The sequence below is a fragment of the Lepidochelys kempii genome, chromosome 1 (genome assembly GCF_965140265.1).
Source record: "Lepidochelys kempii isolate rLepKem1 chromosome 1, rLepKem1.hap2, whole genome shotgun sequence".
NCBI lineage: Eukaryota > Metazoa > Chordata > Testudines > Cheloniidae > Lepidochelys > Lepidochelys kempii.
Window position 1 is genome coordinate 6,268,513 of NC_133256.1, and position 25,586 is coordinate 6,294,098.

General features: G+C 46.2%; 1 protein-coding gene across 7 annotated transcripts in view; it reads right to left on the reverse strand.

Annotated features, from left to right (window-relative positions):
* The window catches only part of STIM1 (stromal interaction molecule 1), a 200,743-nt gene that overhangs the window by 7,699 nt on the left and 167,458 nt on the right, over positions 1–25,586 (reverse strand). For 5 of the 7 annotated variants that reach the window (XM_073333046.1, XM_073333056.1, XM_073333075.1 and 2 more), the window contains 6 exons: positions 16,838–17,015; positions 13,498–13,665; positions 8,343–8,443; positions 6,960–7,195; positions 5,817–5,897; positions 1,182–1,248 (listed from right to left, as the gene is read on the reverse strand). In XM_073333046.1, coding sequence (XP_073189147.1) covers positions 1,182–1,248; positions 5,817–5,897; positions 6,960–7,195; positions 8,343–8,443; positions 13,498–13,665; positions 16,838–17,015 — 831 coding nt within the window. The remainder of the gene's footprint in view (positions 1–1,181; positions 1,249–5,816; positions 5,898–6,959; positions 7,196–8,342; positions 8,444–13,497; positions 13,666–16,837; positions 17,016–25,586) is intronic. The other 2 variants (XM_073333067.1, XM_073333100.1) reach the window with 1 other exon arrangement.

A 25,586-nucleotide genomic window follows, 5' to 3' on the forward strand; every position in this document is an offset into this window, starting at 1 on the left:
GAACATGAGCAGTGTCAGCACAAGCTCTCGGCACAGTGGGCTTCAGCCATCTTTTAGGAGGACCCCTTCTAGGGAAGAAGAGGACATTCCGTTCCCAAGGCCTCTCTGCTGGCACTGCTCACAGGGCTGCTGATCAACAATGGGATGGTCTGAACTGGACCAAGTCCACAAACTCACTTCCCATAGGCCACCAAACAGCCATCACTGCCTTCTAGTCATTATGGACATGGACCAGACTACAGCTGGTAACCTAGAGCTGAGACGCTCATCGCTCGGCCATCCATTGCCATACGACTGGGGCTGAGACACAAAGGAGAGTGTCACTCTGAGCTCATCTTCCCTGGATACTGCTGGTCCATGTCACCCCTGAACACAATGGGGTACTTCAGCTCCTGCTGCATGCTCCAAGCAGCACTCGCCAGGAGCTAACCACTTACACTCATTTGCAATTTGCTTGGGAAGAGCCAAAGATGAGACAAGGTTTCAAATAAGGTCAGTGTTTGTTTGATTAGTTGTGTTACCTTTGTTCCCGCAGGCACATCACCCAAATAAAAGACCGATTTATTCACAGAGACAGGCAACTTTCAGCCAAAACCACAGCACTTCATTGGTTAATCACCACTGAGATGACAGATGAGGCACTGGACCAAGTTCTGCAATCGCAGTAACCCTAAAACGGCTGTGCTTACATGGGAGAGAGGCTAAGGAAGCAAAAACGGCAGAAACCAAGGAATGATTATAGCCCGAAGGGAAAGGGTAAAAGGACTCCAAGAGGAAGAACGCCAAAGCAAGCATCAGCTCCGAGGCACGGCAGGCTAGAGGGAGCTAGAAAAGAAGAAGGAGTATACCCAAAGCTCTCAGTGCGACAACGAATCCCCGAGGTGACATCAGGAGGGGGCAGGTCAGGGGCGGAGTCCATCTGGAGGATATAAGAGGAGGAGGTGTGATGGTAATAGATAGGGTGGGCATGGCAAGCAGGAGAGGATGCAGTGGTGATGGCGGTGGAGGAGCAAGAGGTGGAAGAGGCGGTGGTGGCAGATGCTAAGCTGGTTCCATGAGCGTCAGAACTAAAAGATTGTCCAGAAGTGAGGCTGTGCATTCGACGGAGAGCAACTCTGCCTGACAGGTAATGGGCAGGCTGGCCTGGCTCGTTCTGGCCATACACGTAACTCTCTACCAACCTCTGAGATCCGAGGGAGTGCTGCGGGTCCACGACGCGCTGGCGGACACCGCTGGGCACGGGGGCAGCTGTAATGACAGAGAAGAGAATACTGAATGCAGCTGGAGAAGAGCCTGTGCACTAAACCAGCCAGACTGCACTGGCATAAAGCCACCATCCCATGTCAGCATTACAGGTCACAGATAATCAAACTCTGTACCAATGGAGCACCGCTTTGGCCCTTTCAGCCATCCTGTCTGGGGTGCTGTGAGCTGTGCTGTTTGATACAGAAGAGGTGTTACATCTTTGCTTCTGCTTTGATCAAGGACCAGCCCAAGAGAAACTGAATTTTACATTCCTTATATTATCCCCAGACTTGACACAGGTGACCAGAGAGGAGTGTGCGCTATCAGAGGTTTATATTTCTAGCTTGAGACTGAAGCAAGGGGTCTGATTTTGATTTTACTGATACCAGTTCTACCCCAGTGTATTTGCACTGATTCCATGGAAATGCTCCAGATTTACCCCTTCTCTGCTGAGAGCGTGATTTGCCCTTCGATTAAGTACAGTTGCACTTCAACTGAAGCACAAGAAAGTTTCCATTAAGGTGCAGGAATCTCTCAGCTTTCACTGTGTGCCTTTGTCTGCAGGGTTGGATGGCTGAGATGCCCAGTGCAAGAAAAGGGAGTACTTTTTGAGATGTATCAGCTGGTCTAATCAATGTTAGTAGGGTTAGCTACCGTTTTTCACTATTATATACACCCACCAAGTGCAGATCGGCTCTGAAAAAATGACATCAGCCAGTTCCCTTTCCACATCAGAGTGCTCAGTTTGCAAGATTTTTTTTTTCCATTAGCAAATTCATCTTAAGCTCTGAAAGCCACGCTGGCTTCTTTCCTTCTCATGCACTGTCACAGCTTTTAATGCCAGAAGAGACCATTGTGATTATATAATCTGACCTCCTACATAGCACTAGCCAGAGAACCTCACCCACTCTTCCCTGCATCAAGCCCATAACTTTCATTTCAGCATACCCTTTAGAAAGACCTCAAATCTCAATACATCGATTTCAAGTGATGTAGAATCTACCAAGCCCCTAGGTGAGTTGTTCCAATGTTGTTAATTACCCTCAAAAAATTGCACCTTATTTCTAGTCTGGATTTTTCTAGCTTCAGCTTCTGACCATTGGATCTCATTATACCTGTGTCTGCTAGATTAAAAAGACATCTGGTGTACGTACTTGTAGACCGCATTCAAATCTCATCATAAGTTTCTTTTGGGAATAAGGTTCTGAGGCCAAATTACATGCGGACAAGTCAGAGTATAATCTGAAAGCAGTCGGGCAGCACGGGTGTCACTCAGGGCAGAGCGTGGCCTGCAGAATCTAGGAGTAGCTGTTGAGATGCTACATTGATAAGCGCAGTCTAAAACCTTTATAGAACAGAACAGTAGTGGTGCTCCCCAGGCCGAAAGACAGAAAAAAACATCTCTACTTATATCTGCTCTTCAAGTCACTGAGCACTGATAAACATGGACCACCAGGAGGATAATTAGAGAGTCATCTCTCAGAGTAGAACCGACTTGGAGTGAAATTCGCCCTTGGACAGGAGGCCAGCACATGGCCTAGGCACTAAAGTCTAACCTGGGACATAAGCAGTGCCTAGGCATTGTGCCAGTCCCACTGCAAAGGGTAAATCTCACCCTCTGACAGTGGAGAGCACTTGTAAGATAAATCCTTGTCCACTGCACACTGATCATTTATAAAATTATGCTCAGGAACAGCACTGAGTAGAAATTACTACCTTCAAAGTCTGACCATTCACAGCTGTGGATTCACAGCTTGCTTTAGCTGGTGTGTGTAATTATGGGCTGTAATGTGTTTCTAATGTGGTAATTATAAGATGCAAAGCATTTCTAATGTGGTAATTATAAGCTGCAATGCATTTCTTGCCTGAACTTCCGTACGGATTTTTTGTTTTTATTGCTGAGTACCAGAATCCTTGAAATAAAAAGTTCATTATAGTGAAATAAAGGATCATTAATATTTAGGCCACCATCCCTTCTTTCTTGATTTCCAGACTTCTTGACCCTACCCAACCCAACTTGGTGCTCCAATGAGGAGATGCTAGGATGTGACACGGGAAGTTCTCAACTGTTGCTTGCTAAATGCAACCCTGGTGGAGCTGTGCTTGGCAGACAGTAATTTTGTCCAGCTTTACAGCATAAAACAATATCTGATGGCACTAGTACATCTCTGTGCTCTTCCATTCTAAGACCCAAAGTTCTTCAGCCACCAAAATTTCTATCCAGGGTGCCTGAACTCTACCCAACTGAGGGACACCCCTCATTTGCTTGAATTGGAGCAGATGACAGTCTTGCCCTCATATTCAGTAAGGATATATCCTGCAGCGACTCCTGGTATCTGCAATGGCCACTGAGATCAAGAGAGAGCACTGCATGCTGAGACACAGCATTCCATAGGCTGCATCTCCATAGAGCAGTCAAGTGTGACTGTGGCTACACTTTTCCCTGGGCTGCATTTTGGGCTGTCCTGTATGTTTCCTTTGCAGGGGGGTTCAAAACTTTCTGGCGTCTAAAGGTGCATACACATAAGACAGTGATGTCAAAATGTTTAAAAAGGTGAATGGACAGAAAAGCTCAGAAGTGAAGTACAGGGAGAGCTCTTTTGGGAATTGAAAAACCAGTAAAACGCTGCTGTCAAACCCACTCCACAGCTAAGAGAACAGGGCATCTTGTGGTTCAAATACATACACATTCTGGAGTGGTCACTGTCTGGGTATATTGCAGTATAAGAGGAATATCACTGTACAGTAAGAAATGCAACAAAAATAATCCAAACAAACTGCTGTCTTAACACTCTCAGGGTTAGCCACACGGTTTCCTCCAGGAGATTCCCACTGATGAGGGTCTCCGTTCCCCCACTGCTACCCTCTGCAACCAGTGATCCTTTCAGAGGCCCTCTTTCGACTGTGCAGCCTAAACATTTACAGAATTTCTTTCCTGCTGGATCCTGAACTGAAATAAACCTAATAAATCAAACTATGAGTGAAGCTAAATCTCTATCTTCTGAAACACTCGTCAGGAAGGTGGCTGGAGGAGGAGAGAGCTGGAGCAGCCAGGGGCCAGATCTGGGGGCCATTCGGGCTATACACCTTCCTCTTCTTCAAATGGAGCTCTGCTGATGTGAACCAATGCTGGCACGGTCAAGCGGCCCAGGTGGGGTCTTACTTGGCCTTAGGAGGAGAGGCTTTTCTATCACAGAGCTGGAGGAGGAGGATACGTTTGTGGGATTTCAGATCTCCTGAGGAACTGAGGGCTCTTCTTTCCTCACTGGGCCTTTCCCCTCCTCCATGCCGGGGCAGTTCCCTGGCCTGTGCTACACAGGAGGTGAGACTAGATGATCACAATGGTCTCTTCTGGCATTGGAATCTATTAATGCTTTTCATCCCCCAACGTTGTCCCTTACACATCTGTCATGCCCCTGGGTTTTGTTTACCAAGCTCTTGTAGTGAGCACGGGACTGGGAGTCAAGGCTCCTGGTTTCAATCCTGCCTCTGTCTCTGTGAGTACGTACCTACGGCACGGCTGCAGCTGGCCTGGGTCAGCTGACTCAGGCTGTAGGACTGCTGGGTAGACACTCAGGCTCCAGCTGGGGCCCTGCCAGGGTGGAGGGTACTAGAGCCTGGGCTCCAGCCTGAGCCTGAACGTCTACACAGCCATTTTTCAGCCCCAGCGCCCGAGCCCTGTGAGCCCGAGTCAGCTGCCCCGGGCCAGCCATGCGTGTTTACCCCCCTGCAGACATACTCCAGGCCACACAGGGTAACTCACATCCTTAGTGTGTCCCCATTTTCCATGAGGATACTTTGACTTATAAATATGAACAGATTGTCCATCGAAGGCCTTGATTACTTTTCTGGGCCTGATTTATCGCCTTGGTGCTCCAGGTTTACCTCACCCTAATTCCACTGAAGTCAATGGAGTTCCATTGCTGTATAGCCAGAATAATAACTCAGCGGTGCATCAAACCCTAATCACCTGGTATCTTGTTCCCTACTCTGCTCATTAGCAGGATGACCCCACCCTCTTATATTTTAGAGGCAGATCTCCAGGAAACTCCATATTCTCCCTCCTCCATCACACACAGCCAGGCTCTGTAATGTGACAACACTTCCACTGAGGGTGGATTAACCAGTGGAAGTGGGGAATCGCTTGAGATGTTCCCTCCAGGCAGGAGCTGTATGCCTCCACTGTGCTGTATATAGCATTGAAACAATCACATCTGTCGGTGACATCTCCCTCCACCAGCCCGAATCACCCCAAAAGAGGGAGGGTACTGTTGTCATTGATACTCTGGGTCCTCCAGGGAGGGAGAGGGGAGCAGAATCACTCTCCAAGCCCTGACCAAAACTGCCTTTCAAACCTTGGTTTTAAAAATCCAAACACAAAGTGAGGAGGAAGGAGCTAACATGCAATTCTTCTTCATCCCAGCAGAGTCTGCCCAGAGTTAGTAAAGATGCTAATGTCTCACTGGAGAAGAGCGTGTGAATTAGTTTTTGTGTCAAAAAGTTGGAAAAATCGTGGATATAGTTTAGTCCAGCGGGTGAAAAAAAAAAAAAAACAACCAAGAGAACCAAACCGGGGTGTTTCCAGAGGGACAGATCCTCCATGGAGATAGACGAGCGGTCACTGAACCTGCGCCCCAAAAGCCAGGCCGCGTCTGGGGTTAGCCAATCAGGTTTGAAAGGGAGAGAGAAAAGTTTGATTTACAGGTATAATCATCACTGGCACTCAGCAGCATTCTCAACCCGAACAGGACAGGAACAGACCAACCACAGACCTGTCCTCCTCCCCTAAGGGGCCCCTGCACACAGGGAATGGCACCCCCACGAGCCCCAGGGGGTGGGGCAGGGCAATAGTGACACTGAAGGGTCACTCGTGTCGGGAGCCCAACTTGAGACGCCAGGGGCTTAGTTTGAAAAGGCGCTGAGCACATGCAGTCCCCCGTGAGCCAGACAGGCTCTTCGTTAATGTTAATCAGCGTGGCTGGCCTGATTCTCACCAGCTGAGAACCTTGGCCATTGATTTTAACAGGAACTGCAGGTGCTCCAAAAACCATGCCCTAGGGATCTCCCGTCGGGCACCCAAAATCTGAGATGTGAAAATTCTGCCCAGGGCCCATACCACGTATGGATCAAATCTGGAGTCTTCACTCCAATTTGTACTCAGGGGTTTCCATTAAGATTTGTGGATACTGCCTGGTTAAATCCTAGCCGCAGTTTCTCAGGAACCCATCTCCTCAGATAAATATCTAGCTGGCGCACCTGTCATGCTTATGACGACGCCATCACTGGTAAGTGGCTCCAAGTTGGACTCAGCCAAGTTAGCTGGAACCCACTGCTCCTCCAACTGCGGCACTGCCCTCTCTTCCTCTGCCCAGCTCGCATGGAGAACTTCCTGCTCTCTTCACTTCTACCCTAGACCGCCACGAAGAACATGGGCAGCCACACGTCTCTCCATCACTGGACTAGTAAGTACTTCTGGAGTTAATGGCTTCCAAATACCTCCAGCAATGGAGGTCGGGCTTATATTGACATGCCAGCACTAGAATGACTCTCACGCTTTCTCTGTTGGTTTAAAAAAACAATATGGCTACACTGTTCCCTTCCGATACATCTCAGCTCTCCACACCTATCTATCTTGCGTATCACAGTGCCCTCACTGGAGCAGTAGCTAAGTGTTAACTCGCCTCAGTGCACATCATCTAGCAGAGGGTACATACACTGCATGGACATGGGAGACACAATCTCTTCATCCAGATCGTCCATATCATCAGTCATGATGAAGTGCGATGGGTTGGGCCGGGAGGTTCCCACCCAGCTGGGATCGATGTTCAGGGCTGTCACTAGTGTGTGGATGCCTGGGTTGTTGACAATCTGGAACCCACACAGCAGCTCGATTTGGTGCCAGCGGTGTAGGCGCTCCCGCAGTGCAGCCGTCACTTCGCTCAGGGCTTGCCTGAAAACAAGATTCGAACAAGGGAAAAGGGAAAACAAATGAGGAACAGTGGAAACAAATTACACAAGATAGAAGATCCCAGTGAGTCTGAAACAGGGAGTCAGAATGTTAAGATGAGATTCCTCTCTGTGTATTTTTCCAGACCTCCTTGCAGAGCTTTACGTAGTAACCACTTCTGAATGGGATTTTTCTGTGTGTTAACCCCCAGACAGGTTCTCAAAGTGACAACAAGAGTCAGTGTCAAAGTATTGTGATACAGCTCTGAGTCACGCAAATCTCAGAGTCTTGGGTTGGGATTTTCAAAGCTGACCAGGAGATTTTAATTCATTTGGATTTTAATGGGCGCTGTCTGGCTAACACCTCTAGCTGGCTTGGAAAATCTCAACCCTGGAAGGCAAGTAAGATGAATGAATCAATTTTAAGATGAATAAGCTAGTGGTGTCTGAAGCTTTACTGTAGTGACAAATGAATGAGCCTTCAGGTTATTTGCTGGATAAGTGTGATGGAGTTCACAGGTAAGTATCTTCTCAAAATCCCAATGAATACTTCCACCATGAAAGGAAGGGATTTACAGGAATATATCTATCAGCCATATGAACAACTTTATCAACCACCAACAGGTTGGCTGAAATGCAGCCCACTTTACGAGGGAACATGGCCACAGCATACAGCAACAGGCTAGAGCAGGAAACCTTGTCCAATGGAAACCTCCGGGGACAATTACCTCAGGGAAGAACATCCCTCTCACTGTGCAAAGAGACATGGGATCTGTAATAGCTGTAAATGGTCGGGACTTCAATTTTCCACCTTAACGGGGTAAAATGTTACTAGTTACCCGTTACATTTCACACATTCACCAAAACCCAACAAATGTAAATTAAATAAGGATCAACTTTTACTGAGGCAAAGAAAAGGCCAACAAATCCATGCTGTGCAACAGAATGTATTTAAAATATGCACTACAGAATGACTTTTCCCTGGGGTTCAGGATCCGTAGAGGTGTGCTGTATGTCTGTGCCTTGCCCCAGTGAGGCTAAGCAAAATGAGACCAGCCTTGCAGACATGCGTGTATTACAGCCTTGCAGACATGCGTGTGCTGGGGAGGGATTTGGGGGAAATGGCAGGAAGGCATGCAGTGGATACTCACTTTGCAGTTAAGATTTTATGATCAACATCGTCTAGGGATGAGCTGTGGGCAACATGAAATGTTCCAAAGAGGGTGTTTCGCTTCTTTTTAATTTTTTCAGCCTGAAATATATTAACAGAAAAACGTCACCGGAACAATCTGCCCTTGTGTTTCCTCCAGGACAATCATATCCTGAACAGGATAAGACAGAAATAGTCCTGTGGCTGTTTGCACACATGCAAGTAGCTTGAACGGTCACTTTCTCTGCGGATGTTATGCCACACAACATGCTGGCTAGGGTGTCAGTCAAGAGCTGAGTAAGGACAAGATTCCAGAGCACCAGCTACAACTGCATAGCTAAGGACTCCTGCCGTGCCACAGGCTCATTACCAGAAAGACCAATGAAAGCTTTATCAACAGGATCCTAACATCCTGAAATGGGGTTTTGCCTCCTCTTTAGAGCCCTGTGTGTATCTGAATCTTAAGTCTCTACGTACAGATCCTTGGTCTTTATGCTCTAATAATGTTTGCTGCAGAGTTGCAAAAGGCAAACCGGGGGCAGGAACGCTGCAGCTGACACCATACAGGGAAATGGCTGAAGTGCTACAGCGTTTGTGGTCAGAATGTGGTAAGACAGACAAATTCATATTTGTCCTGTCACGTCTGACTGCTGTACAATGTCAAGAGAGCCATGCACACTGGCTGCACTAGCTTCCTGCTCTCTGCTTCGCTCAGAAGATTTTAAACAGCTGGGAACAGCGAAGTGACTTGGCCAGTGAAGACAACATACACATTTTATATGTCAAAAACTTCACTGCCCTTATATGTGTGACATTGGGGCTGGATTTGGTCTCACTGGGGCTGTGGAGAGTTCCTTTCACAGACGTTTCACAATGCACGATACTGCACGCAACAGCTAGTTATGCACATTAGCAGGTTTAAACTTATCCGCCAAAGAGCCACTTACTCAGTGAGTGGCAATGTGGCCTAGTGGCCTGAGTATGTGGTGGGAGCCTAGAACTCAGTAGTTCTAAACCAGCTCTGACGTTAGTTCACTGTATAACGCTGGACAAATCGCTTCATCTCTTTGTGACTCAATTTCCCCATCTGTAAAGTGTCTCTGACAACTGCGTTGGGTGCCTTAATTAAGGTTTGTGCAGCACTTTGAAAATGTAAAGCATTACACCAGTACCTGATATCATCATGCATCATGGACCAGTATTAGATAGAATCATGTCATCAAACCTCCATGGAAACATGGATTAATTGCTAAGCATGAATACGAAAAAGTAGCCAAACCACGTAGGGACAAAATCAGAAAGGCTAATGCACAAAATGAATTACACCTGTCAAGCAACATCAAAGGCATAAGAAGAAGTTCTATAAATACATTAGGAGCAAGAAAAAGAGATGAAGAAAAGTATAGGGCCACTACTTAGCAGGGAAGGAGTGCTAATAATGGATGGCATCAAGAAGGTGTTTAATGCCTATTTTGCTTCAGTCTTCGTTAAAAAGGTTAATGGTGACCAGATGCTCAACATAACTAATACCAAAAACAAGTGGGAAGGACACAAGCCAAAACAGAAAATGAACAGACTAAAAAAAATATTTAGGTAAGTTACATGTATTCACTTTGACAGGGTTTGATGAAATTCATTCTAGGGTACTAGCTGAAGAAGTACCTAGCTGAAGCAATCTCTGAATCATTAGCAACTATCTTTGAGAACTCAAGGAGGATGGATGAGGTCTCAGAGGACGGGAGAATGTCAACACAGTACCTGTCTTTATAAAGAAGACCCAGGGGATTATAGACCAGTCAGCCTAACTCTGATATCTGGAAAGATACTGGCACAAATTATTAAACAACCAATTTGGAGCACCTAGAAGTTAATAGGATTACAAGCAATAGCCAACATGGATTTATCAAACCAACCTAATTTCCTTCTTTGACAGGATGAGTGGCCTAGTGGATAGGGGAGAGCTGTAGAAGTGATATATCTTGATTTTAGTAAGGCTTTTCACCCAGGCCCACATAGCATTCTCATAGGCAAACTAGGGAAATGTGGTGCAAGATAATGCACATTGGAAAACATAATCCAACTATACATTCAAAATGATGGGGTCTAAATTAACTGTTAATACTCAAAAAAGAGATCTTGGAGTCATTGTGGAGAGTTCTCTGAAAACATTTGCTCAATGTGCAGCAGCAGTCAAAAAAGCGAACAGAATGTTAGGAACCATTTGCAAAGGGATAGATAATAAGGGAGAAAATATCATGATGTCTCTATATAAATCCACTGAATGCCCATATCTTGAATCCTGTGTGCAGTTCTGGCCACCCCATCTCATACAAGATATATTTGAAATGGAAACAGTACAGAGAAGGGCAATAAAAATGATTTGAGATATGGAACAGGAGAGATTAAAAAGACTGGAACTGTTCATCTTAGAAAAGAGAAAACTAAGGGGTGGGGGATAAGACAGAGGTCTATAAAATCATGAATAGTGTGGAGAAAGTGAATAGGGAAGTGTTATTTAACCTTTCACATAACACAAGACTCAGGGGTCACCAATGGAATTAATAGGCAGTGGGTTTAAAAACCAAACAAAAGGCAGTAGTTCTTCACACAACACACAGTCAACATGTGGAACTCCTTGCCAGAGGATGTTGTGAAGGCCAAAACTATAACTGGGTTCAAAAAAGAATTAGGTAAGTTCATGGAGGATAGTCCATTAATGCTATTAGCCAAGATGGTCAGGGACACAACCCCATGTTCCAGATGTCCCTAAACCTCTGACTGCCAGAAGCTGGGACTGGACTACAGGGGAGGGATTACTCGACAATTGCCCTGTTCTGTTCATTCCCTCTGAAGCATCTGGCAGCGGCCACTGCCAGACTACAGGTGTCATAAATATAAAGGGAAGGGTAAACCCCTTTAAAATCCCTCCTGGCCAGAGGAAAAATCCTCTCATCTGTAAAGGGTTAAGAAGCTAAAGGTAACCTCGCTGGCACCTGACCAAAATGACCAATGAGGAGACAAGATATTTTCAAAAGCTGGGAGGAAGGAGAGAAACAAAGGGTCTGTGTCTGTCTATAGGCTTCTTTTGCCAGGGACAGAACAGGAATGGAGTCTTAGAACTTTTAGTAAGTAATCTAGCTAGGTATGTGTTAGATTATGATTTCTTTAAATGGCTGAGAAAAGAACTGTGCTGAATAGAATGACTATCCCTGTCTGTGTGTCTTTTTTGTAACTTAAGGTTTTGCCTAGAGGGATTCTCTATGTTTTGAATCTAATTACCCTGTAAGGTATCTACCATCCTGATTTTACAGAGATGATTCCTTTACTTCTATTAAAAGTCTTCTTGTAAGAGAACTGAATGCTTTTTCATTGTTCTAAGATCCAAGGGTTTGGGTCTGTGGTCACCTATGCAAATTGGTGAGGATTTTTACCAAACCTTACCCAGGAAGTGGGGTGCAAGGGTTGGGAGGATTTTGGGGGGAAAGAAGTGTCCAAACTACGTTTCCCAGTAAACCCAGTTAAAGTTTGGTGGTGGCAGTGGAAATCCAGGGGCAAAGGATAAAATTGATTTGTACCCTGGGGAAGTTTTAACCTAAACTGGTGAAAGTAAGCTTAGGAGGTTTTAATGCAGGTCCCCACATCTGTACCCTAGAGTTCAGAGTGGGGAAGGAACCTTGACAACAGGATAGTGGGCTAGGTGGACCATTGTCTGACCCAGTATGGCCACTCTTATTTTCTTAGATGAAATTACTATAAGGTGGGTGGTTAAATGGCTAAAAGACTGTACTCAAAGAGTAGTAGACAATGGTTTGTTGTCAGACTTGGAGGATGTATCTAGTGGGGACCCACAGGGTTTTGTCCTTGGCCTGGTACTATTCAGTATTTTTATTAATGACTTCACTAATGGACGGGAGAGGATGCTTATAAAATTTGCAGATGACACCAAGCTGGGAAGCATTGCAAGCACTTTGAAGGACAGGATTAGAATTGAAAATGACCTTGACAAATTAGAGAATTGGTCTCAAATCAACAAGATGAAATACAATAATGACAAGTGCAAAGTACTACACTTAGGAAGGAAAAATCAAATGCACAGCTACAAAACGGGGAATAAGTGGCCAGGCGGTTATACGGCTGAAAGGGATCTGAGGGTTATAGTGGATCACAAATTGAACATGAGCCAACGATGTGATGCAGTTTTGAAACAAGCTAATATCATTCTGGGATGTATTAACAAGAGTGTCATATGTAAGACACGGGAGGTAACTGTCTCACTATCTGCAGCATCAGAGAGGTCTCAGCTGGAGTCCTGTTGTCAGTACTGGGCATCATGCTTCAAGAAAGATGTGGACAAACTGGAGAGAGTCAAGAGGAAAATACCAAAAATAATAAGAGGTTTAGAAACCCTGACCTATCAGAAACGGTTAAAAAGCCCTGGCATACTTAGTCTTGAGAAAAGAAGACTGAGGGGGAGACCTGACAACAACCTTCAAATATGTTAAGGGCTATTATACAGAGGCTAGTGATAAATTGTTCTCCATGTCCACTGTGATGGGACAAGAAGTGATGGGCTTCATCTGTAGCAAGGGAGATTTAGGTTAGATATTAGGAATCCTTTCCAACTACAAGGATAGTTAAACTCTGCAACAGGCTTTCAAGGGAAGCAGCAGAATCCCCATTATTGGAGGCTTTAAGAACAGGTTGAACAAACATCTGATAGGGATGGTCTTGGTTTACTTGATTCTGCCTCAACGCTGGGGGGAAGGGTGGGGCGATGAACTAGAATCACTAGATGACCTCTTAAGGACCCCACCAGCCCTACAGTTCTGTGGTTCTATGCACAGAGCAATAGTCACATACTATTGTCAAGATGTTACACGGTATCTCACCCAAACCAGAGCTACGAAGCACAACACATGGCTCTAGGACTGGGGTCGAGTCCCTGCAAGCAAGGATTTCCTTATGTTGCACTATGGCAGGCAAGCAAGATCAGTCAGAAGGTGGTTTGCAGAAAGAAGAGATGGGAGCAGGCAGGAAAGAACAGCACAGAGAGAGAGAGAGACGTTCTAGGTCTATGGAGCTGTAAATATCTATGGATTTCATACCCCAGCCTCAGGGAGGTAAGAATTTAGGACTAAAGAGACTGAAGTTCTCACCCCCTCTTTGGCCACCAGCAGCTGCTTCTCTGCATTCTGTTTCTTGATGTTGTAGTACTGGACCTCCACTTCGTGGGTCAGCTGGAGCCATTTCTGCAAGGCCTCTGGTGCGGCCCAACTGCAGTGGGATTCAAGCTCTTTTTCTGCGTTCTTCAGCGCCATTCGGACCTGTAACGGAAACAGTCACAGCAGCAGCATTACAGGAAGGCGTAGGAGCGGGAGAGGGACCCTTTCATTCCAGTTAGCACTCTCCGAGGTAGTCCCTTCAGCGGATTGTCGGTTGCAGTCCCAACACTTGTAATGGCACCAAAAAGGAAAACAATCTCCAGCAAACCGAGGCTGGCTGTGGCTTGGGGTCAGTAGAAGAGGGAGAATTCCTGTGCACTGAGCCAAAGGGACAACTGTGCTCCTGGGGGGTAGGACAGCACTATTCTCTTCCTTGGGGATCATTCTGCACGGGAGAAGCTGCTGCACGAGCAATTGGAGCAACCTACAGGACTTCCCTCTATTCTGTAGGCTGGATCCCTTTCTGATTCGTTTTGCTCTACCATTATCAGGAACTGGGCTGCGGTTGTCCCTAATCACTTCAGCTACCAGTGCAGTTAAGCAGAATGTTTAGGCAATGCAGATCTGGTCTATCTCTCTAAGTCTGTGAAGACGGAGGGTCTGATTCTGATTTACGCTGGTGTGAGGGAGAAGAGGAGTAACTGGAATAACACTGGACTGGATGAGAGGAGAGTAAAAGCATTCAGAGTGTTGATCTCCGAGCCCTGTAGATCTCTGTGCCCCTCTCTTCTGATCTGCAAGGGATGGAATTGCACCCTCCTTAAAGCAAAGACTTGCTGACAACTCTGAGCAAGCAGCTGCCTCTTTTCAGTGCAGTGACTAAGTCAAACACAAAGGGCTTGTTAAAAGGAGACTTTCACACTGGAGCAAAAAGATAGAAACATTTAGACACAAAGTGCGCTGCTTGGTCAGTATAGTCACATGTTCCACCTGCAATTCCTCTCTCTGCAGCCCAGCCAAGCCTCTTCCCCAGCCTGAACCTGGAGTAGGAGGATCAAAAACCAGGGGGTGGCAAGCACAATGAAGGCACAAAACCCTTGGACAAATGCCTGGTTTTGGTAATCATTCACAAGAATTTACACATATTTAGTGCCTTTCATCAGATCTCAAAGTGCTTTACAACCCTGTGACTTCAACGGGATGCCTTTATCGGGGGTTGGAGCAGGTCCTATCTAGGGTTCAGCCCATGTTAGCACCTTGCTAGCAAGAAGCTTGTGTCAACATAGCTTTGGTGAACACCCTTTCTTTTTCCAGGATAGACAGCTGCACACTGGATTGAGAATGTAAATGTTTAAATGAATCTCTCAGTAAACCCAGATCAGATTCCTTTACCGTGTTAACTAACTCAGCTCCATTTAAGTTGCATTTGGCTTGAGCATTATTTCTAGCCAAGGACATCACACTACACTCAGACATTTGAAATTTCATATTCTATCTGTGAGCACATTTACCAGTCCATCTAGAGCAGTGGACTTCACATTTTTTAGGCTATGTATTTCTTTCCAAATAAGTAGTGTACCATGTACCCTATGAGATAGGGTCATAATATACTTTATGATTAGATTGCCATGTCTTACTAAACAAAATGTGTTGTCTGCCATTACAGGATTTTTCTTGCGTCCCCCCTGAAAAGAACTCATGTACTCCTGAACCACTGGTCTAGAGGGACTTATAAAGCAGCCATATTCCAGAGTTAACTACCCACCATTTTACTATTGTCTGCAATTTTAACGTTAAATGTAATATCCCTAAATCGTTCACAGAAATACAGGGACAGCATCATAATCTTCATGATGGACTAAATTCTCCACACCAATCTCAACTTCCACTGATCTGATCTCCTACCATACATGGAGTTCTGTCCTCTCTAATCAATATAGGTTCTGACCGCACACCCAACCCCATGGTATCTGAGTGCCTGGGAGTGCCGAGCACACAGGCAGAGCAGAACCGTGGAGATGAACCACTTGAATCTGAGACCAGAGATTTGCTCAAAATGTTTATGGACAGCAGGGTTCACATGGAAACAAAAAAATCTGTTTTGGGAAACTAAACAGGAAGGTAGTAGTGTAAAATGGCAGTAAGGGGACCAATATATAAGGGGAGAATGGGCTCTGGAAAGACTGAAGCCTGAGCAAGGTTTATAATCTGGGTGGGGTTTGATGCCACTGGAAGGGGTCAGTGTGTACAGACGAGGTCATCTCGCTAAGGCATGGCTAACTTTGCTCTCCACTAGGAGCCTCCAACATGGTCTTTGAAAAACCAGATCTTCTTCTTAGCAGCATCAACTGGTGCAAGAGTAGCTCAGATTTCAGGATTCACAGGGACCCAAAAGTATCTTAGATTTTGACAGGTTGCCTTTGGCTCTTATGGTCAGTGGGAGTGGCTAGTGAATTACATCTGTGGCCTCTAGTCCATTTCAGTGGTGATTGTGTTATATCACACAGTGCACGCTGGGTGGATAAAGCCATTACTCACCCACTCAATGAATCCCACGGGAAGGCCTCTAAGAAACAACAGATTGGTTAAGTCACCACTGGCTTCAGCTTTCATTACAAATTTTAATAGGAGGAGAAGGGGGCAATGGGTGTGACTTGACACACACAATGCACAAACAATACAATCTGTATTTGTGTGACAACACGTGGGTGGCTGTACTGGACTGTAGTGTATTTGTGTGCGATAGCCTGACAGGAAACGACTGTCTTGGGAAACTGTATGTAAATGCTCAACGCTGGCAGCAAGTGTTTCAGTAGCCTGGAGGTTCTTCGGGAAAGAGGGGGATGGGGTGTTGCAGAAGCAGTTTAGAATTCATTTGAGTGCTGCCTCAAGGTCTCCTAAAATACAGGAAGTGACGTGCCGTACACAGGGGGAGGGGCCAGCCCCCTGGTTGGGTCTCAGCACAGGAGGATCAGAGGTCTGGCTCAAACTCAATACCTTCCCCTTGGGGACGGCAGAGGCCGTGGAGCAAGGGACAGCACATTCAGCTCTGGAAGCGTGTCTTGCGTTACTCTCCAGGGATCCCCTCTGGTGACGGCATAGAGCAGATCGGCTGAGCCTCATGAGAAGGTGCCTTTGAGGGAAAGTATTATATGAGGAAGTGGCAGAGATAGTTGGATCTCTCCTATCCCTAAGGTCAACTGGGAGAACAGTGGCAACAGGGCACACTAAGGAGAGTCTAGCTGTGTTTCCCAGCGGGATGAAGCAATGGCCATACAGTGTGTGGGTGTCCCGCCCCCCGTTTCTGCTTGTACATATGGTATGCAATGCTTGCCTGCTCCAGCTCCTGTTCAGCATACTTCTGTCGGCTCAGCTCGTTCTCTGTCCCCTCTCGCAGCTCCCGCAGCCGGTGTGCCTCTTGCTTGGCGATACTGATCTCGTCTTGGAGCTTCTTCTCCAGGTGCACCTTCTCCACTTCCACGGTGCGGTGTTCCTCCTGGGCCTTCTGCAGCCTAATGCACATAGACACAGGGAACTGCTAGTGCACACAGGGCTGTGTGTACCTGGGCGAAGGAGCCCACTGAACAATTACTGCATGACTAGCTGCACACATGTGAGGACATACAAGACCAACCTCTGCTCTCACCTGCACTGGTGTAAACCCAGAGGAACTCCACTGATAACAGTAGAGTGATGCTGCTGTAAATCCAGAGGGAAAGCACAATTCAGCACAGAGTCTCTGTGGCACTGAAACGTCAACATTAAGAAAACTCAAGGAAAAGTTTTCCATGAAACTAAATGATCAACTTCAGATTTTCAGCCACGTTTATTTTTTAAATACCAGAAGAACACAAGCCACAGTCTGATGAAATTGAGCTGCAAACTCATTTGATTCTTCTGCGTATTCACAGAAACCCAGAAACAGAGGCCTTCGCCATTATGGAAATGGACATAATCTATATCACTCTACTTCAGGGAGGTAAATACTTGAGTTTTTAACAAGCCTCGGGACGTGGCTGTGCATGTGTACACATGCAGATGAGATCTGCCCACATATTCCATTTCCCACTGGATCCAAATTTAGACACACCCTCCTCCCAAGAGTGGTTAATTTTCTCCACCATGGGATTAAATCAGTATTGATTTTGCATGGATGCAAGATAAAATTACAGATTATTTACCCTTTGGTCAGGAAAACTGATGCTGGCGCACCCCAGGATTTTCAGGACTCTGATCAATAGCTTTTCAGGTAACTCTCTCAGCCTGCTGTTTCAGGCTTTTTACTGCATTTTCATTTTTTGGAGGGTGCTTCCAAGGCTGTGCTGCTACCTCCCTCAGACACAGCACCTTGGCGCTGCAGCCTCCTGAGTGCACTGAGGAAGAATTAAGCTAAGGAGGAAGAAAATGTGAGCTGCAAAGCAGGAGAGGATGTACTAGGACAAATTCTACCCTAGTGTTATTCCACTGAAGTCATCAAAGTGACATCAGGAATGAACCTGACTCACTCCGACTGGCCCGTACAAAGAACAAGGTCACTGGAGTCTCCAGTGTTTGTCACCAAAACCACTTCAAATTCCAAATGTTAGTTATTCTTTAAAATAAATTAAGTGCAATGATCATTTCTAACAGGGAGACTGACTGCCAATGTTAAGACAATGATTCTGCAGCATGTATTCAGTTGAAATGTGTGTGTCTGTGTGTGTGTGTGGGGGGGGGTTCACTTTATCATTCAGGCTACAAAGACTAATGCTGTATAAGTATGTTGCTGAGAAGAAAACACTGGGTACTAGAGGGTTCTTTAATCTAGTAGAGAAAGGCAGAACAAGAACCAATGGCTGGAAGCTGTGCCGGACACACTCAACTTAGCAATAAGCAGGGCTTAATTTGTGCCAGGGCTGAGTCCCGGCACCTCTTGGCTTGGCAGTTCCTAGCCCCGGCACCTCTCGGCTTGGCAGTCCTAGCCCCGGCACCCCTGGGTTTGCCGCATCAGTTATAAAAGCAAAAAAATTGTTTGAGTCCCCAGCACCTAATTAAACACTGGCAACAAGGCACACTTTTTAACAGGGTGATTAACTACTGGAACAAACTACCAAGGGAAGTGGTGAATTCTCCATCTTTTGATGCCTTTCTAGAAGATGCTTCGAACACACATTATTGGGCTCAATGCCAGGGTACCTGGATGAAATTCTATGGTCTGCGATGTGCAGGAGGTCAGACTAGATGATCTAATGGTCCCTTCTGGCCTTAAACTCTGAGCTGTTTTCCTTTTTTCTCTAGAGATCCTGTGCTCTAGTAGATGGTAAATCAATATAGCTGGACACAATGGTGTGTTTAAATAGTAGAGACCTTGTGACCCAGAGTGCACTGTGAGGACATTTTTGTCCCTTGTCTCTGCAGGTCAGGTTACGGTCCCAACTTAAACAAACCCATCCTTTCTATTTATATTCCACGTTCTGGTCAGTCAGTTTCCTTTTCAGGATTTGTTGGAGTTTTAAGATAACTGTAGTATGGTTTAGGAGTTATGAGGATAATAGCTTTCTGAGGTCAGGCAGGCATAAACTGAGCCAATGAAACCATTACTGGGCTTAAGCATAAAGATTCAAAGACTGGCTACAAAAATAGCTAACAGGCTGCGGAAGACTTTTAAAAACTAAACTGCAAGCTGAATCGTCCCAGCTAAAAGCATTTCCAGTCACCAAATCTCTTCTCATTCGGGGTATCCAACCCCCACACTGGAATAACAGCTCAGTTTCTGATTATTTACCCCCCTTTCCAAACCAAAAGAAGGGAAAAACTGAGATATGTGCAGAACAGCAGCTCTGAGGTACACCAGGAACTAACTGCAATCAAAGGCAAGGACCCTTGCCCAGGCCACTAGAACCCTTGGCCGGCAGGTTTCCTTTAGACATACTGGGAGTAATCAAGACCCTCTGAGGAGGGATGGCAAGGAAAACCTCCAGCCCCAGGAAGAGTGACTGTTTGTGGGAAGCAACTTGTGTGAACAAACCAGACGCCAGGAGGGTTGATTTTTGTTAAAGCTCTAAGAGGGGTAGGGAAGCAGAACCTGCCTGCATGAGACGTTGCTTCTACGCACTGCTACTTTGAGAAACGCTAGTTTCATGAGACCACAAGTGACCATTCAGTTACAAACAAACCAAATGAGTTGAAGCCGATCCTTATCGCAGAATTCTGCTCTATGTGATACACGCACTTAGACTGCTCTCTTTGAGTCCTTGTACAAAAATAAAGGACTACATCTGTCTTCTGTTTACTTCACAGCCCAGATTAAAAAAATGGGAAGAATGTTAAAGACGCACTTCGAAACATTACTATGAACAAACGAAACCCGTGTTTTGGGAGCAGGGGCTAGAGGGGAGCAGTCCACTGCTCCACTTAAGAGTGCAAACCCCAGAGAACACTGCAAACACAACCCTCCTCATGGTGTAGAGATGGCAGTTCAAAACAAAATTTGGATGGGCTGGACTTTCTTCAGCCATTTTGTTGGCTGTGCTGCTGGACAAGTGTTTATTTTCAATTTACGGTTCTGCTGAGAAACAAATATTTTCATTCCTAATTTTAAAAGAATCCTATTGAGACGTTCCAAGTTTAGAGATAAACCCACGCTCTCTGCCCTCCATGGATCATTGCTCCATCACTTCCATACTAGGCTTGTTAATCCTCCACAGACATTAGAATGCTGTCTGTTTAAAGGGGAAATGTCCCGGTGGTGTGTGTGGCATTGGGGGAAAGGGAAAGGGATTAATCCTTAATATTTCTCTCGAATGCACTAGTCAGAGTTCTTCTTTTCCCCCTTTTTATTATTCATGTTTCATGCAAACAACATTTCCTCTGTTGCTCACCAAAGACAAAAATAACTTTTCCCTGCATGTTCTCAGTCAGTGCGACTGGATTCACATATGCCAGTTTTACACTAGTGGCTCTCCACTGAGTTCAGTGGAGTTATTCTGAATTTACACTGATGCAAATGCAAGCAATTTGGCAGACTTCCTGGGAACAGTTGCCATTAAGGGATATCCTGTAAATGTTCTAGATTAGAACAGATTTGACTTCCTGTATCAACCTTTCCTGCTCTAGACATCTCAAAGGCCCTCACAAAGTTCTAAGTGAGGCAACGAAGTAGCCATTTGATAGACCGTGGAAAGGGCATTATGTACATTTGTCTTTTTTCCACAGGACAGAAGCGACGTTGTCTGTACAAAGTGCAAGCTGGTCTCCATATTGGAAGAGAAGGTTCAAGATCTGGAGCAACAGGTTTCGACCCTGCGTTGTATAAGAGAAACTGAAGATTTCCTGGACAGACGTCAAGATATGCTTCTACGGGCACAAGGTTCTGAAGATTCAGAGCAGGCTGCACATCGGGGACAGGAGGACGGTGAAGAAATTTGGCATCATGTGACCTCCAGAAGAAAAAAGGGGAACATCCATGTACCAGCAACGTAGATACAGGTAAGTAACCGTTTTCATGTTGTCTCCACAGGTACTAATGCGGAGAGTGGACCAGATGATACGTCTGAGGGAAGGGAGCAGAAGGAGACTCCGCCAATTGGAAGGCAAGAGATGCACTGTCCTAGGGTTGGGGGTTCCACGACCACCGCTCCCAAGAGAAGGAGGTGGGTGGTGGTGGTCGGGGACTCTCTCCTCAGGGGGACTGAGTCATCTATCTGCCGCCCTGACCAGGAAAACCGAGAAGTCTCCTGCTTGCCAGGAGCTAAGACTCGCGATGTGACGGAGAGACTGCCGAGACTCATCAAGCCCTCGGATCGCTATCCCTTTCTGCTTCTCCACGTGGGCACCAATGATACTGCCAAGAATGACCTTGAGCGGATCACTCCAGACTACGTGGCTCTGGGAAGAAGGATAAAGGAGTTTGAGGCGCAAGTGGTGTTCTCGTCCATCCTCCCCGTGGAAGGAAAAGGCCTGGGTACAGACCGTCAAATCGTGGAAGTCAACGAATGGCTACGCAGGTGGTGTCGGAGAGAAGGTTTTGGATTCTTTGAGCATGGGATGGTGTTCCAAGAAGGAGGAGTGCTAGGCAGAGACGGGCTCCACCTAACGAAGAGAGGGAAGAGCATCTTCGCAAGCAGGCTGGCTAACCTAGTGAGGAGGGCTTTAAACTAGGTTCACCGGGGGAAGGAGACCAAAGCCCTGAGGTAAGTGGGGAAGTGGGATACCGGGAGGAAGCACGAGCAGGAGCGCGTGAGAGGGGAGGGCTCCTGCCTCATACTGAGAAAGAGGGACGATCAGCGATTTATTTCAACTGCCTATACACAAATGCATGAAGCCTGGGAAACAAGCAGGGAGAACTGGAAGTCCTGGCAAAGTCAAGGAATTATGATGTGATTGGAATAACAGAAACTTGGTGGGATAACTCACATGACTGGAGTACTGTCATGGACAGATATAAGCTGTTCAGGAAGGACAGGCAGGGCAGAAAAGGTGGGGGAGTTGCACTGTATGTAAGAGAGCAGTATGACTGCTCAGAGCTCAAGTATGAAACTGCAGAAAAACCTGAGAGTCTCTGGATTAATTATAGAAGTGTGAGCAACAAGGGTGATGTTGTGGTGGTAGTCTACTATAGACCACCGGACCAAGGGGATGAGGTGCACGAGGCTTTCTTCCGGCAACTCGCAGAAGTTACTAGATCGCACGCCCGGGTTCTCATGGGAGACTTCGATCACCCTGATATCTGCTGGGAGAGCACCACAGCGGTGCACAGACAATCTAGGAAGTTTTTGGAAAATGTAGGGGACAATTTCCTGGTGCAAGTGCTGGAGGAACCAACTGGGGCAGAGCTCTTCTTGACCTGCTGCTCACAAATCGGGAAGAATTAGTAGGGGAAGCAAAAGTGAATGGGATCTTGGGAGGCAGTGACCATGAGATGGTCAAGTTCAGGATCCTGACACAAGGAAGAAAGGAGAGCAGCAGAATACGGACCCTGGACTTCAGAAAAGCGGACTTTGACTCCCTCTGGGAACTGATGGGCAAGATCCCCTGGGAGAATAACATGAGGGAGAAAGGAGTCCAGGAGAGCTGACTGTATTTTAAAGAATCCTTATTGAGATTACAGGGACAAACCATCCCGATGTGTAGAAAGAATAGTGAATATGGCAGGCGACCAGCTTGGCTTAACAGTGAAATCCTTGCTGATCTTAAATACAAAAACGAAGCTTAAAAGAAGTGGGAAATTGGACAAAGGACCAGGGATGAGTATAAAAATATTGCTCGGGCATGCAGAAGTAAAATCAGGAAGGCCAAATCACACCTGGAGTTGCAGCTAGCAAGAGATGTTAAGAGTAACAAGAAGGGTTTCTTCAGGTATGTTAGCAACAAGAAGAAAGTCAAGGAAAGTGTGGGCCCCCTACTGAATGAGGGAGGCAACCTAGTGACATCTGATGAAGTGAGCTGTAGCTCACGAAAGCTCATGCTCAAATAAATTGGTTAGTCTCTAAGGTGCCACAAGTACTCCTTTTCTTTTTGCGAATACAGACTAACACGGCTGTTCCTCTGAAACCTAGTGACAGAGGATGTGGAAAAAGCTAACGTACTCAATGCTTTTTTTGCCTCTGTCTTCACAAACAAGGTCAGCTCCCAGACTACTGCACTGAGCAGCAATGCATGAGGAGGAGATGACCAGCTCTCTGTGGAGAAAGAAGTGGTTCAGGACTATTTAGAAAAGCTGGACGTTCACAAGTCCATGGGGCCGGATGCGTTGCATCCGAGAGTGCTAAAGGAGTTGGCGGATGTGATTGCAGAGCCATTGGCCATTATCTTTCAAAAGTCATGGCTATCAGGGGAAGTCCCGGATGACTGGAAAAAAGCTAATGTAGTGCCTATCTTTAAAAAAGGGAAGGAGGATGATCCTGGGAACTACAGGCCAGTCAGCCTCACCTCAGTCCCTGGAAAAATCATGGAGCAGGTCCTCAAGGAATCAATTCCGAAGCACTTAGAGGAGAGGAAGTGATCAGGAACAGTCAGCATGGATTCACCAAGGGCAAGTCATGCCTGACTAATCTAATTGACTTCTATGACGAAATAACTGGTTCTGTGGATGGAGGGAAAGCAGTGAACGTGTTGTTCCCTGACTTTAGCAAAGCTTTTGACACTGTCTCCCACAGTATTCTTGCCAGCAAGTTGAAGAAGTATGGGCTGGATGAATGGACTATAAGGTGGATAGAAAGCTGGCTAGATTGTCGGGCTCAACGGGTAGTGATCAATGGCTCCATGTCTAATTGGCAGCCGGTATCAAGTGGAGTGCCCCAAGGGTCGGTCCTGGGGACGGTTTTGTTCAATATCTTCATAAATGATCTGGAGGATGGTGTGGATTGCACCCTCAGCAAGTTTGCAGATGACACTAAACTGGTAGGAGTGGTAGATACGCTGGAGGGTAGGGACAGGACACACAGAGGGACCTAGACAAATTGGAGGATTGGGCCAAAAGAAATTTGATGAGGTTCAACAAGGACAAGTGCAGAGTCCTGCACTTAGGACGGAAGAATCCCATGCATCGCTACAGACTAGGGACCGAGTGGCTAGGAAGTAGTTCTGCAGAAAAGGACCTAGGGGTTACAGCGGACGAGAAGCTGGATATGAGTCAACAGTGTGCCCTTGTTGCCAAGAAGGCCAATGGCATTTTGGGATGTATAAGTAGGGGCATAGCGAGCAGATCGAGGGACGTGATCATTCTTCTCTATTCGACACTGGTGAGGCCTCATCTGGAGTACTGTGTCCAGTTTTGATCCCCACACTACAAGAAGGATGTGGAAAAATTGGAAAGAGTCCAGCGGAGGGCAACAAAAATTATTAGGGGACTGGAACACATGAGTTATGAGGAGAGGCTGAGGGAACTGGGGATGTTTAGTCTACGGAAGAGAAGAATGCGGGGGGATTTGATAGCTGCTTTCAACTACCTGAAAGGGGGTTCCAAAGAGGATGGCTCTAGACTGTTCTCAGTGGTAGCAGATGACAGAACAAGGAGTAATGGTGTCAAGTTGCAGTGGGGGAGATTTAGGTTGGATATTATGAAAAACTTTTTCACTAGGAGCGTGGTGAAACACTGGAATGCGTTACCTAGGGAGGTGGTGGAATCTCCTTCCTTAGAAGTTTTTAAGGTCAGGATTGACAAAGCCCTGGCTGGGATGATTAAATTGGGGATCCGCCCTGCTTTGAGCAGGGAGTTGGACTAGATGACCTCCTGAAGTCCCTTCCAACCCTGATATTCTATGATTCTACTCAGCACCTTGGACAGACACCTGTTTCAGTGTGACTCACATCGTTTGTCTGGAACCCAGATTAGTCACAATTTTTCGAAGAGAACCATGGAATGACTTCCATTTGGACCACTGAAAGATGACTTGTACATAGCATTCTCTATCACCACAGCATCTGAGCACCTTGCAGACTAATAAACGTATCCTCTCAGCATCATGTGAGGTAGGGGAGTATTATTCCCTTTTTACAGAAGGGGAATCAGTCTACCCTGGGCAAGTTGGTTTGCACAAGGTCACCAGGGAGTCTGTGGCTGAGCCAGGAAATGATCACTCACCTCCTTCCTTCCAGGTCAGTGCTCTGTCCACAGACAATCCTTCCCACTTTAATGCTCTGCAGACCTGTCATGAGGAGGTCTCTCTGAAGCTTTTAGCTCTGCCTGGCATATGCGGTTTCAGGTTTCTTCGTGTTTGGCTTTAGGTAACATTAGCGAACGTTCACTGGCCCATCTACTTGTTTATGTTGTCCTATCTTCAGTGACAGATCCCAAGGTCATGTCTTACACAGCACGTTTGCAGCAATGTTAGTATTTAGGCCCAATTTCTACAGGGCAAATTCCCTTAAAACCCCAGCATAAACTCAGAAGTTGCCTCCAGGTCCTACCTAAAAGCATACACTTAGAGGTACAGAGTAAAATTCTGATGCTCTACAGTAATTATCTCAATGGGCAGTCAGACTTCAAATAGGAAATCCTATTGGTTTCTCACTTTAGCAAATCCTTTTTCTTCGTGGAATTGCCAATCTGGCAATGGTAAAATTATACACAACCCTGAAATGATTTGTTGCTCAGAACTGGC